This window comes from Leuciscus leuciscus, assembly GCF_965113295.1.
Source record: "Leuciscus leuciscus genome assembly, chromosome: 8".
In the NCBI taxonomy this organism is placed as follows: Eukaryota; Metazoa; Chordata; class Actinopteri; order Cypriniformes; family Leuciscidae; genus Leuciscus; species Leuciscus leuciscus.
In genome coordinates this window covers 3,594,859-3,608,366 of record NC_138732.1, presented here as the reverse complement: position 1 = coordinate 3,608,366, position 13,508 = coordinate 3,594,859, and the positions used below count along the sequence as shown (strand labels likewise).

The 13,508-nt window shown below is 37.4% G+C and overlaps 1 protein-coding gene across 1 annotated transcript in view; it reads left to right on the top strand.

Annotated features, from left to right (window-relative positions):
- trpc3 (transient receptor potential cation channel, subfamily C, member 3) overlaps positions 1–13,508 on the top strand; it is a 44,661-nt gene that overhangs the window by 27,334 nt on the left and 3,819 nt on the right. The window contains exons 7-10 of the mRNA XM_082176936.1: positions 4,334–4,567; positions 6,353–6,617; positions 8,715–8,910; positions 11,343–11,549. Of these exons, the coding sequence (XP_082033062.1) occupies positions 4,334–4,567; positions 6,353–6,617; positions 8,715–8,910; positions 11,343–11,549 (902 nt within the window). The remainder of the gene's footprint in view (positions 1–4,333; positions 4,568–6,352; positions 6,618–8,714; positions 8,911–11,342; positions 11,550–13,508) is intronic.

The window sequence follows — 13,508 nt, the reverse complement described above, 5'->3', positions numbered from 1 at the left end:
TCTGATTCAAGATTATTAAAACAATAATAATGTGCACGGATAAATCGTTTAGAATAAATACTGCAATATTCCATAAAAAATAAGAATTGTCCATTTTGATTACATTTAAAGCTTTCTGTATTTGTGCGCACACAAAAGTGAGATTAGTTAATTCCTGCATATCTGTGTTGGTACTGTATGGAGATGGATGGTGAGAATGTTTGTCCACAGGGCATAAAACTGACTTTTTGCCACACCTGCCAATGGCCGGTGACATAAGAAAATGTACCGGCCATAAATATTTATACCATCCATGAAACATAGATTAATCCTTATTTATGTTCCTCAGTCAAGAGCAATGAGTGATTGTTCTTTGTCTTTTGTTGTTTGATTAACATTAAAAACACAGACAGCCTGTTTAGGCTGCCGTCACTTTAAGAGCGAATGCACTGATCCAATTTACTGATACTGTACACACGTTTTATTCCTAAACTGTTTACATTCACTTAAGACTATGTTTACAAGGATACTTGCCAAGACAGACATTTTGACAGTCTTGTTTGAATATGTCTATTCAAGCTCAAGAAGACGTAAAAGAGTTCAATTCAGTATTCGCGCACTGTCTGAGACGCGGATGTCTGGACGCACACAAGTAACGAATTGAGTTCCCTTTTGTGTCTTCTTGTGCTTGAATATTTAAATTGGTACTGCTTTCGTGATGATGCGGCACTAGCCCGTCCACCGTCCCAAGCATCGTTCGCGTTTGTTCATGTTCTCACAATTCTGCATTGTTAGAATTCATAAAAATGTTACTGGCCAACTGGCGATTGACACCGTTTCATACACTCGCCAACACCGATTTTTACTCGGATGCTCGTTTGGCAAGTGTTAATTTTAGGCCCTGTTTGTACATTATGAGTTTAGGATGTTCATTTAAATTGTGTGTTTAGACTGTTCATTTAAAGCTGCAGTCCGTAGCTTTTTTGGGTTAAAAATTATCCAAAATAATTTTTTGAGCAAGTACATAACCAGCCAGTGTTCAGAACTCTCTGCTTGCCGTAGCTCGACTCACAACGGTAAGCTTGTAATAATGTTTTTAACTCCAGTGGTACTGGTGGATTTCAGCGGGAAATTCGAGCATGTCTTTGCGTCATTACGTCACATCTGTCCACATAAAGTCAGATCTGTACACATAAAGTCACATCTGTCCACATAGTCACATCTGTCCACATAGTCACATCTGTCCACATAAAGTCACATCTGTCCACATAGTCACATCTGTCCACATAGTCACATCTGTCCACATAAAGTCACATCTGTCCACATAAAGTCACATCTGTCCACATAAAGTCACATCTGTCCATATAAAGTCACATCTGTCCACATTAAGTCACATCTGTCCACATAAAGTCACATCTGTCCACATAAAGTCACATCTGTCCACTTAGTCACATCTGTCCACATAAAGTCACATCTGTCCACATAAAGTCACATCTGTCCATATAAAGTCACATCTGTCCATATAAAGTCACATCTGTCCACATTAAGTCACATCTGTCCACATTAAGTCACATCTGTCCACATAAAGTCACATCTGTCCACATAAAGTCATATCTGTCCACTTAGTCACATCTGTCCACATAAAGTCACATCTGTCCACATAGTCACATCTGTCCACATAAAGTCACATCTGTCCACATAAAGTCACATCTGTCCACATAAAGTCACATCTGTCCACATAAAGTCACATCTGTCCACATAAAGTCACATCTGTCCATATAAAGTCACATCTGTCCACATTAAGTCACATCTGTCCACATTAAGTCACATCTGTCCACATAAAGTCACATCTGTCCACATAAAGTCATATCTGTCCACTTAGTCACATCTGTCCACATAAAGTCACATCTGTCCACATAGTCACATCTGTCCACATAAAGTCACATCTGTCCACATAAAGTCACATCTGTCCACATAAAGTCACATCTGTCCACATAAAGTCACATCTGTCCACATTAAGTCACATCTGTCCACATTGAGTCACATCTGTCCACATAGTCACATCTGTCCACATTAAGTCACATCTGTCCACATAGTCACATCTGTCCACATAGTCACATCTGTCCACATAAAGTCACATCTGTCCACATAAAGTCACATCTGTCCACATAAAGTCACATCTGTCCACATTAAGTCACATCTGTCCACATAAAGTCACATCTGTACACATAGTCACATCTGTCCACATAAAGTCACATCTGTACACATAGTCACATCTGTCCACATAAAGTCACATCTGTCCACATAAAGTCACATCTGTCCACATAAAGTCACATCTGTACACATAGTCACATCTGTCCACATACAGTCACATCTGTCCACATAGTCACATCTGTACACATAGTCACATCTGTCCACATAAAGTCACATCTGTACATAGTCACATCTGTACACAGTCACATCTGTCCACATAAAGTCACATCTGTACACATAGTCACATCTGTCCACATAAAGTCACATCTGTCCACATAAAGTCACATCTGTACATAAAGTCACATCTGTACACAGTCACATCTGTCCACATAAAGTCACATCTGTCCACATAAAGTCACATCTGTCCACATAAAGTCACATCTGTCCATATAAAGTCACATCTGTCCACATTAAGTCACATCTGTCCACATAAAGTCACATCTGTCCACATAAAGTCACATCTGTACACATAGTCACATCTGTCCACATAAAGTCACATCTGTACACATAGTCACATCTGTCCACATAAAGTCACATCTGTCCACATAAAGTCACATCTGTCCACATAAAGTCACATCTGTACACATAGTCACATCTGTCCACAAAAAGTCACATCTGTCCACATAAAGTCACATCTGTCCACATAAAGTCACATCTGTACACAGTCACATCTGTCCACATAAAGTCACATCTGTCCACATAAAGTCACATCTGTACACATAGTCACATCTGTCCACATAAAGTCACATCTGTCCACATAAAGTCACATCTGTACACATAAAGTCACATCTGTCCACATAAAGTCACATCTGTACACATAAAGTCCACATAAACTCCAACTTATAAATTTAATGGCGGATCCAGAAAGGTTCAAACAACAATCACCAACTGGAGATTCACCCGCTGTAAAACGAGAAAGACTTCAGACTTCGGAGAAAAAAAGAGACTGCGACCGGCCCATGCGCAAACAAGGATAATATCGGAAGGGCTTTAAATCACGCAATGCTGATGTTGTTAACATTAACAATTTGAGAATAAAGTATAATTTGCACGGTTTGAGTGATATGATAAGCGATCGTTAGATTTAATCAGCGCGATTTACTGCAATGCTTTTTTCCCTGAGTTGATCAGAACAAAAGTGGATGTTACTCGTTCAGATGTACAAATTTTCCGATGAAAATTCTTATGTTGGTCAAACTTCTCAAAAGTATAATCTGTGATTGCGAATACCAGGATCCACACCGGCGGCGACTGACAGCCGCACATTCTCCTCAAAACATCGGATTCATCCGCGCTGTGCCGTGCCGACGCACAACCACGTAAAGCTGATAATCCCGCGAACAACTGCAGTTGCAGATTTCGAACAGAGATGGCGACAAAGAGGAAAAACTGCGGACTGCAGCTTTAAAGTGCGAGTTCAGAATGTGATTCTAGTGCTCATGCTAGTGTAACATTGGTAAAGTGTGTGTGTGTGTGTGTGTGTGTGTGTGTGTGTGTGTGTGTGTGGGAAGGTTGATTATAGTGGTGACTGTTGAGGGCTTGACCCCTGACCTTCTCGCTTCAACACCAGCTCCTGTTCTCACTGATTCCTCTGGCTTCTCTCATGGGAGATTGGTGAAGTAATGGATTTATACTTTTGGAGATTAAATCACAGTTCTATCCCAGCATGCTTTCCGTGTCTGATTAAGTTGAGCGATGTATTACTTGGATTTCCTTTGGCATTCTTCTAACTTAGATTTCAAATTAAAGTGCAATGCTAATGTAGTTCATCGTTTTAACAGAATTTGCTGAGGTTTCATACAGAAAATTATCATACAGTGATTTCCCTGTCAGACTGTGTTCTCCTCCTGCTCTTTGATTGTCTGATTAATTCTCTCTCTCTCTGTCTCTTTATCTCTCTCTCATCTCTTATGTCCTCATATCTCGATATGAAAACACATGAGCTCAGTTCATAATCAGTTGTGCTGCTTTTTCTGCACTTTGATTGTCTTGTTACAATCCCATGGCGTTCACCACAAAAAACAATTTAGATTAAGTTCTATTTTAAACCACACAATAACAGCTGATAATGAAAAATGTGGTGTTTTGATGGTTTCTGCAGGAATGATGTGGTCGGAGTGTAAAGAGCTGTGGACGGAGGGGCCGAGGGAATACATCATGCAGCTCTGGAACGTTCTGGATTTCGGCATGCTCTCCATCTTCATCGCCGCGTTCACCGCACGGTTTTTCGCCTTCATGCAGGCCATGAAAGCCCAGGAGTATGTGAATGAGAATATCCACGCCGCAGACCTCTCGCTGGTCACACTGCCACCAGACATCAGATACTTCACATACGGTGAGGAGAGTCTGAGCGCTGCTGTCACTCCGAGAGAATGTCTTAAAGGTGCAGTGTGTCATTTCTAGCGGCATCTAGTGGTGAGGTTGCGAACTGCACCCAACAGAAGTTACGGTGGCCGACAGGAAGTGATGTCATCGTCTGAGACAGCAGAGCGTAATCAATGAGGTTTCTTTACAAAGATGAATTAAGAAATTAGATTTACTTAATTATTCAGTAAAACAATGGCATTGCGAATATTATTGTCACCTGTTCATCATTGTGTCAGTGTTTTATTCGCTTTAGCTTCTTTGCACGAAGAACAACATAGTGGCGAAACGCGTTTGTCCGTTCAGGGCCACTGTAGAAACATGTCGATGTAAGGGGACCCGCGGTGTGTGTGTAGAGAGAAATGCAAATTCTAAGGTGATAAAAACACAACGGTTCATAATGTAAGGTCTTTATACACCACTGAAAACATAGTTATGTATATGATATTGCATTTCTGTTAACCGATCCTCCTAAATATTACACAATGCACCTTTAAAACATTGAAATATGCATGAGTTTTGGTAGTATTATGATTTAAAACATGATTAAATGCACTGAAGTTTTCTACATGCACGGATTTGCTGATGTGCACACCATAGTATATAGAGAAAATTAAGTTAAGGAATTTAACCTACTATAATTAGACAACTGTCGTTAACTAAAACTAAAACCATTAACAATCTTTTTCTTACTTGAAACAGAAGAAACATTAACTGAAATACTTTCTGAATTGATTTATTTCTGCTAGTAGACAGAGGAACATTTCTAGTTTAACTTTAGTTTAACTTGAAGTACTAAACAGGGTTATTATAACTGAAACTAAAACTTTATTTTAAAAAAAAAAATATGTTACTTAAAATAAATATTAACTGAAATAAAATAAAACTTGTTTTGTTTCAGCTATAGTTGCCAGAGCAACATTTCTCATTTTAAATTTAGTTAAAAAAAAAAAAAAAAGAAATTATAATAACTATATAGATTTATTTTAAAAAACAAAAACACAACAAAAGTACTAAAACATAAAATTTTATTCAAAATATTTATAAAATCTGTAATAGTATCTCAATGAGACTAGAATAACACTGGTACTAAAATAATAAAAAATAAATCATCTAAAAATTAAAATTCATAAAATCTACATAGACATTTTAATAATAAAAATCTAATAAAAATGGAAAAACTGTAACTAAAATTAAAGTGAATTTAAAAAATAAGAAACAAAATATTAAAACTATAATTGTATGGTCTCATTGAAACTAAAAGAACACTGATGCTAAAAAAAAAACATTAAAAAAACTTTATATACTTATTTTATAAAAAAACAAACATATTTTATAAAAAAAAACTTAAACTAATTCTTCTGAATGGTTAGTTGATGAATTTATGAAGCTGATGTGTAGTTATCTTCTAGTCATTGATTAGCATATTCTGTCTTGATAATCTATAAATGGTGTTCAGGGGGCGGGGTTTATGTAAATTCTAGGGTTGGTGATGTCACTAACCCGGGAGGAATGTGGTGTAGTCTCTACCAGCCGTTTGTTGTAGTCCTTAAAAAGTGATGTAAAAGCAAATATCTCCCTTTGCTTTGAACTTTGAGCGTCGTAACTTTGCGTCAAACATCAACATTACACACTAACTAAAGTTAGAAAAGTGAGATCATATTCAACCACCCCTTTGGCACACTGATAGACCGATACACCAGCCTGATTAATTATCTAACATTTAAACGAAGCACTGTTCCTCTGACTGTTTCAGCGAGAGATAAGTGGCTCCCGTCGGACCCTCAGCTGATCTCCGAGGGTCTGTACGCCATCGCTGTGGTCCTCAGCTTCTCTCGCATCGCTTACATTCTCCCGGCCAACGAGAGCTTCGGCCCGCTCCAGATCTCCCTGGGCCGAACCGTCAAGGACATCTTCAAGTTCATGGTGCTCTTCATCATGGTCTTCCTCGCATTCATGATCGGCATGTTCATCCTCTACTCATACTATCTGGGGGCAAAGGTCAATCCCGCCTTCACCACGTGAGTGACATGAGATTATTTACAAGAGAATACTATTTCAGTCTTTCTACTTCATTATTTCATGTTTATTTACCGTTTCTTTTTAATTATTTGTGAAATTTACTAGCAATTTTTTATTGAAAATTGTTTCACAGTGAATCCAAGACCATTTTTTTGTTCTGCAAAATATATTGTTTGAGGAAACTTTACTTCACAAAAATATGTACAATTAGGGAGGTGCATAACTACATATTTTCAAAACGCACTAGTTGAGATAACCAGGTATAAATAGTTTAATAGGTCATGTCTACCAAACCACATGTTCTTGTACTAGTCGACCATCCTGACACACTTAACACATATTTCTAAGTACTACCAAATAAAAATCATTTTAATATCTTGCAATAATTTTATAATATTTTATAATTATTTTATAATATTTAAAAAAATGTTTTATTTTTTTTAAGTTGAATTTTCTTTACTTATTCTAATTATTTTTTTAATCAAAATCAAAGGAATTGATGAGGAATGCAAATAAAAAACTATTTTTAATCAGATTTTGTACTTATTTTGTAATGATTTTTAAAAATATTTTTTAACAGATTTTTTTTAAACTATTCTAATTTTTTAATATATATATATATATATACATATTTTTTAAATTAATATTAAAAATATAAAATTAAAATATTTTATTTTATCTTTTTAGATTAAGATTATTTGTATTTATTTTGTTATGGTTTTTAACCATTTTACTTTTCAATTTGTATTTTTTAATAAAAGAAAATTAATTATACAATAATTTTTTTTGTAACTTTTATTTTGAAAAAAATTTGAATTTACTTGAATTAAGCCATTTATAATCTTCTTTTTTTCTCAGTGAATTTTCCATTTTTGACTTAGAGTATGTTACTCATCCTCCCACAGTGAATGTGACCGTACATCAGTGTAGGATGGTCGTCTGCTTGAACATGTGGTCTCTCAGGCGGAGATACAGTGGAAGTGTCAGTCCTGTGAAACGAGCTCTTGGTTTTCCCGCATCAAAAGTGCTGGAGCTCATTTCACAGCAGAGTGACTCCGACAGGACGAGGTTTGTTTCGCAGCGAGCGAGAAGTGATGAAACAAGCCTGACAAGTCAGCTAATGTATGTACTCAAACAATAGAGCGCATCATTCTGAGTGGAGGATGTTCATTTACACCGGAAAATACCTTTACATTGCTGTCATTGTCCTCCAGACATGTACTATCCCAGAGGATTTTACTCTCTAGTACTTACTTACGGTAATTGTTTTGTTTTTTTTCAAGGCAAAATTAGTGAACCAAACATTTTTTTACTCACACCAGCCACTAAGCCAGTTCATATTTAAAGTCAACATGAAACAGTGTTGTAATGGTTAGCTAAAACTAAAAATATATTTTTTTAATATGTTCAGTCATTTCAATTTCAATTACAAATTTCAAGTTTTTTTTATATACAAATTTTCTTTGTTATTTGCCAAGGCAACATTTCTCTTTCTTTTTTTTAAGTTCAAGTACTAAAGTTACTAAAACTGAAATAAAATTAATTAAAGCTGTAAAGAAAAAATAATATAAAATTGACCAAAACATACAAAAATGACTTAAACTTGAAAATATAAAAATAAAAGCTAATTCAAAATATTAATAAATACTATAATAGTATATAAATAACACTGGCATTAAATCTAAATCTGTGCACATTATTCCAAACACACAAAAAAAGCTTGTTTTATAAATATTTAATATATTGCTCTGCCTCTGAAATGATTTTACTTTTCTACTGACATTACAATGTGCTTTAATGTTTCACACAATTCCTGAAGATAAAATACACTCTTAAAAATAAAGCTTATTTATTTGCTATGTGTGATTCCATGAAGAATCTTTAACTTATAATGCACAAAATGTAATTTTTTGTGGATCTCAGATTATTAACTGGTGAACCAAAAATGGTTTCGCTTTTCTGGCACTTTTGTATTTTTGTGTTTGCATCTTTTTCTTGTTAAATATCAGTTTGGCATCACATGACTGATGTACAACGTGTTAGTGAAGCCTCATGTTGACTGTAAACACTCTCTTCCCTCTCGTCTGTGTTCACAGGGTCGAGGAGAGTTTTAAAACGCTCTTTTGGTCCATATTCGGGCTGTCTGAAGTGTCCTCTGTGGTTCTGAAATATGATCATAAATTTATCGAGAACATCGGCTACGTGCTTTATGGGATCTACAACGTGACCATGGTGGTGGTTCTGCTCAACATGCTTATTGCCATGATAAACAGCTCGTACCAGGAGATCGAGGCGAGTTACTTTCCCACACACTATTTTCACTTGAAGTAAGAGTTCAGATTAAAATCACCAACACCGAAACTTAAGAACAAGTTCATCATAATCAAGATTTAAAGTCCCCCTGTGGTGTAAATCCAGCTTTTAATGTTGTTTATATGTCTATGTGGTGTTTTTAATCTGCTTAAACCATGTGTAAGTTCATAAGTCGACAGCATTGCTGAGTATTTCCTCCTTAAAACTGCAGTGAACCAAAGACAGTCTCAAAAACACGCTTTGAAATCGCTGGTGTTTCTGACGTCACAAACTACCTTGTAACCAATCAGATCAACGTGTGATCGTCAACCAGTGGATCTCTGAGTGAGTGAGTGGAGGCGGGGCTCATTTGCATATTCATAGAACCACGCATACTAAATGAGGCAAGGGTGTCGAGTTACATTCAAGATATTTTAAGGCATGAAGACATTTTTTTCAAGGAAATAATAGTTTTAAGAGATACAATTATTGAGTACAGGGGGACTTTAATGAGGTCAATACTAAAGAATAAAAGTCTATCATATGACACGTTCTTAAAAATAAAGGTTCCAAAAAAGGTAACAAGTTCAGTGCAGAGTGAGAGAGAGAGAGAGTGAGAGTGTGAGAGAGAGTGAGAGAGAGAGAGAGAGTGAGTGAGTGAGTGAGTGAGTGAGTGAGTGAGTGAGTGAGTGAGTGAGTGAGTGAGTGAGTGAGTGAGTGAGTGAGTGAGTGAGTGAGTGAGTGAGTGAGTGAGTGAGTGAGTGAGTGAGTGAGTGAGTGAGTGAGTGAGTGAGTGATAGTGAGTGAGTGAGTGAGTGAGTGAGTGAGTGAGTGAGTGAGTGAGTGAGTGAGTGAGTGAATTGGTTTTGGGTCCCCAAATTACAAAGTCCGTCCCTGAATAAAGTGTTTGTGCTAATGTTTCAGAAAATTATTAAAATACCAGATAACTTTGAACGAATGTTTTGTTAACATCACTGGAAGAAAGTTTGTTCATAACTTTGAGAGAACCTTTCCAGAATATTCTTATAATGTTCCCCGTTATCTGGGAATGACATAAAGAACCAGTTTTGGTTCCCTAAAGAACCCTTCAGTGATCAGTTCTTAAAATAACCATCATTCTTAGTGGGAAGAACCTTTTCCCACTATGAAGAACCTTTCATTTCATGTTTCTTCATGGAACCACAGATGCCAGTAAAGAACCCTTATTTTTAAGAGTGTATTTGAGTTATAGATCGTTCTAGGCTTCTTTGCCCAAAAGCACGTCTGGAGTCAGATCCGGCTTGTCCTCTGTGTTCCTCTAATCCTCCGGGAGAAAGCCCCAGAGCTGCTGTAATCTTTCAGAAGGATACGAGACTGGTTTCATCTCTCGCTGAGCGATCACACGTGTGCCCGTACTTCAGATCTCCAGAGGAGAGGCGTGGAGACAGAAATGGCACAAACCCATTACAGCCGAAACAACAAAACACTGCAGATCAAACATCTAGTCGACCGCACAACATCACTCCTCAGATGCTGCAGTTATCCTGATCTCCCATCCTCACTCACCTAACTCAGATTTCTCAGGACGTCAAAGTTTTACATAAAAATAATTTTAATCAAATTTTTTTTTTTACTTACATTTACATTTACATTTACATTTAGTCATTTAGCAGACGCCCTTATCCAAAGCGACTTACAAATTAGGACTAAGTTCAGCGAGTCATCATAAAGAGGCAAAAGCAACAACAACGCAGGAAGTGCTCAAAATACGAAGTTCTGGTATTATTCAGAGTAGCATAAGCCTGATAAGTGATGTTTCAAAGGGAAAGGATTTTTTTTTTTATTATTATTTTTTTATTTTTTTATTTTTTTATTTTTTTTATAAGGTTAAGTGCTCACGGAAGAGATTGGTTTTCAGCTGTTTTTTGAATGTTGTCAGGGATTCTGCATTCCGGATGAGGGTGGGGAGAGCGTTCCACCAGCATGGAACTGTAAATGAGAATGTTACATTTTTAATTATAATTAATTATTTTTGTATTGAATTAGAATTTTGAAATATAATTTAATTATTTTTCAATTTATTTTCAAAATTATTTTTTACTGATTTTATTTTCTTTTTTTAAGTTGAATAAAAAAAAAGTATTTATTTTTTTAAAGTGTCATTTTTAAATGTTTTTTTTTAAAGATTATAGACATGTTAATTCAAGTAAAATCCCTTTTTTTACAGTGAATTTGCTTTTTTTTTTTTTTTTTTTTTTATGTTATTCATCTTACCACAGTAAATGTGACTAAATGTGTGTGGAAAATGGTCATAAATGCCAAATGCAGATTTGAGCACTGAAGCAGTGGGGACAAACCCACGGGCCGAGAGCTTCCTCGTGTTCTGAGAGTCTCTGCTCTCGGTCTGATGCTGTGAGGGTTTCTGATCGTTTAATACTGTGTGTTTCTCGCAGGACGATGCAGATGTGGAGTGGAAGTTCGCCCGCTCTAAACTCTGGCTCTCGTATTTTGATAATGGCAAGACTCTCCCTCCTCCGTTCAGCATCGTCCCGAGCCCGAAGTCCTTCTATCTGTGTGTGAAGAGACTCATGAACCTGCTCCGCTGCCGCAGACGCATGAAGAAAGATGTGGAGCTGGGCATGGACAACTCCAAATCCAGGGTGAGTGTGTGTGTGTGTGTGTGTGTGTGTGAAGAGACTCATGAACCTGCTCCGCTGCCGCAGACGCATGAAGAAAGATGTGGAGCTGGGCATGGACAACTCCAAATCCAGGGTGAGTGTGTGTGTGTGTGTGTGTGTGTGTGTGTGTGTGTGTGTGTGTGTGTGTGTGTGTGTGTGTGTGTGTGTGTGTGTGTGTGTGTGTGTGTGTGTGTGTGTGTGTGTGTGTGTGTGTGTGTGTGTGTGTGTGTGTGAGAAGAGACTCATGAACCTGCTCCGCTGCCGCAGACGCATGAAGAAAGATGTGGAGCTGGGCATGGACAACTCCAAGTCCAGGGTGTGTGTGTGTGTGTGTGAACTTTTGAATGATGCATGACTTCTCCTCTATTCGCTCTGTCTCAGTTCTTCGCTTTCGTTCAGAGTTTAAAGGATAAACTCTCTCTCTGTCCTCCTCTCTCTCTCTCTGTGTGTGTGTGATAATACACTCGAGACGATTAATTCTCCATCAATCTTCCTCCATTCTCAATAAGACTGTTCTTTTCGTCCAGTGAGAATAAGTCAGTGATCTATCTGTCCAATAAAGAGCGCATAATGCCTCCCAGTGTCATTAATGAACTAATTGACATTTCCCGAGCAAACCCGTTTGTTTAGTGTTTCCGTGAGAAAGACGGATAGTTCTGAGCTTGTCCTGCGGAGGGAATCGATGCGCGAGGAAGAGAGACGGATGAAGAGCTGGGAGATGATGATCTGTGAGAGCGAGAACATTAATGTGATTCATCTGTGGCCGAGGCTTCGTCTCATTCCCTGCGGTCAGGACAGCGTCTCCCGTGGGATGTGGGGATTGACAAACTGACGAGAGGAGGAAAGGGTCTCAGATCTCAGATGTTGAATCGGTTGCGTGAGCGTCAGGGAACATTGGGCTCTCCGGTTCAAGCTGTTATAAAGAGCTCAATTATGTTGTACTTCTATACCACTGTAACCTCTAAAACATCCACATAATCTGATGCAAATCACACATGTGACCCTGGATCACGTGACCAGTCTCGAGTCGCACGGGTATATCTGTGGCAATAGCCAACAATACATTGTAAGGGTCAAAATTATAGATTTTTCTTTTATGCCAAAAATCATTAGGATACTAAGTAAAGATCATGTTCCATGAAGATATTTTGTAAATTTCTTACCGTAAATATATAAAACATGTATTTGTGTGAGTGAATGCTGCACAATCGTGAACATAAATGAACAACTTTAAAGGAGATTTTGTCAATGTTTTGATTTTTTTGCCCCCTCAGATTCCAGATTTACAATAGTCGTATCTCGACCAAATATTGTCCTATCATATAAAACCATACAGCAATTGAAAGCTTATTTATCCAGCTTTCAGATTATGTATAAATCTCAATTTCCAAAAAATGACCCTTGTGACTGGTTTTGTGGTCCAGGGTCACATATTGCCCTTACCTGTAGATTAAAGATGCTAGATGTCGATTCAGGTCCTCAACCCTGGATTCAGTTGCACTGGGCATTTGCCAAAATCCATATTTCACTACAACAATCATGAAATAATGCTTAGGAAAAATCACTCTGAGACTTGTGTAATAAGGGATAATGTACATCCAGCCGGTGGTTCTCTCAAAATAACCCTCGAAAATATCATACCTGTTAGTATCTCATAATCCAAAAGTGTACAAAACAATCGTCGCAAAATGGCAGCAGTGTTTGTGTGAAACGAGAGAGAGCGAGTCCACGATACTGGATGGCATAATTAAATAACTACACAAAATATTGATTCGACTGAGTTGTAATATTTTATTCGCTCACCAAACGCAAAACTTCCACGAAGAAAAACCCGTTCCTAGCGAGCGGATAGCATGCAATACTTGTAACAATGACCCTTAAGTTTGCAGGTCAAGCCTGAATTATGCTATAAAGCTACAATATGTACGATTTTTGTAATAA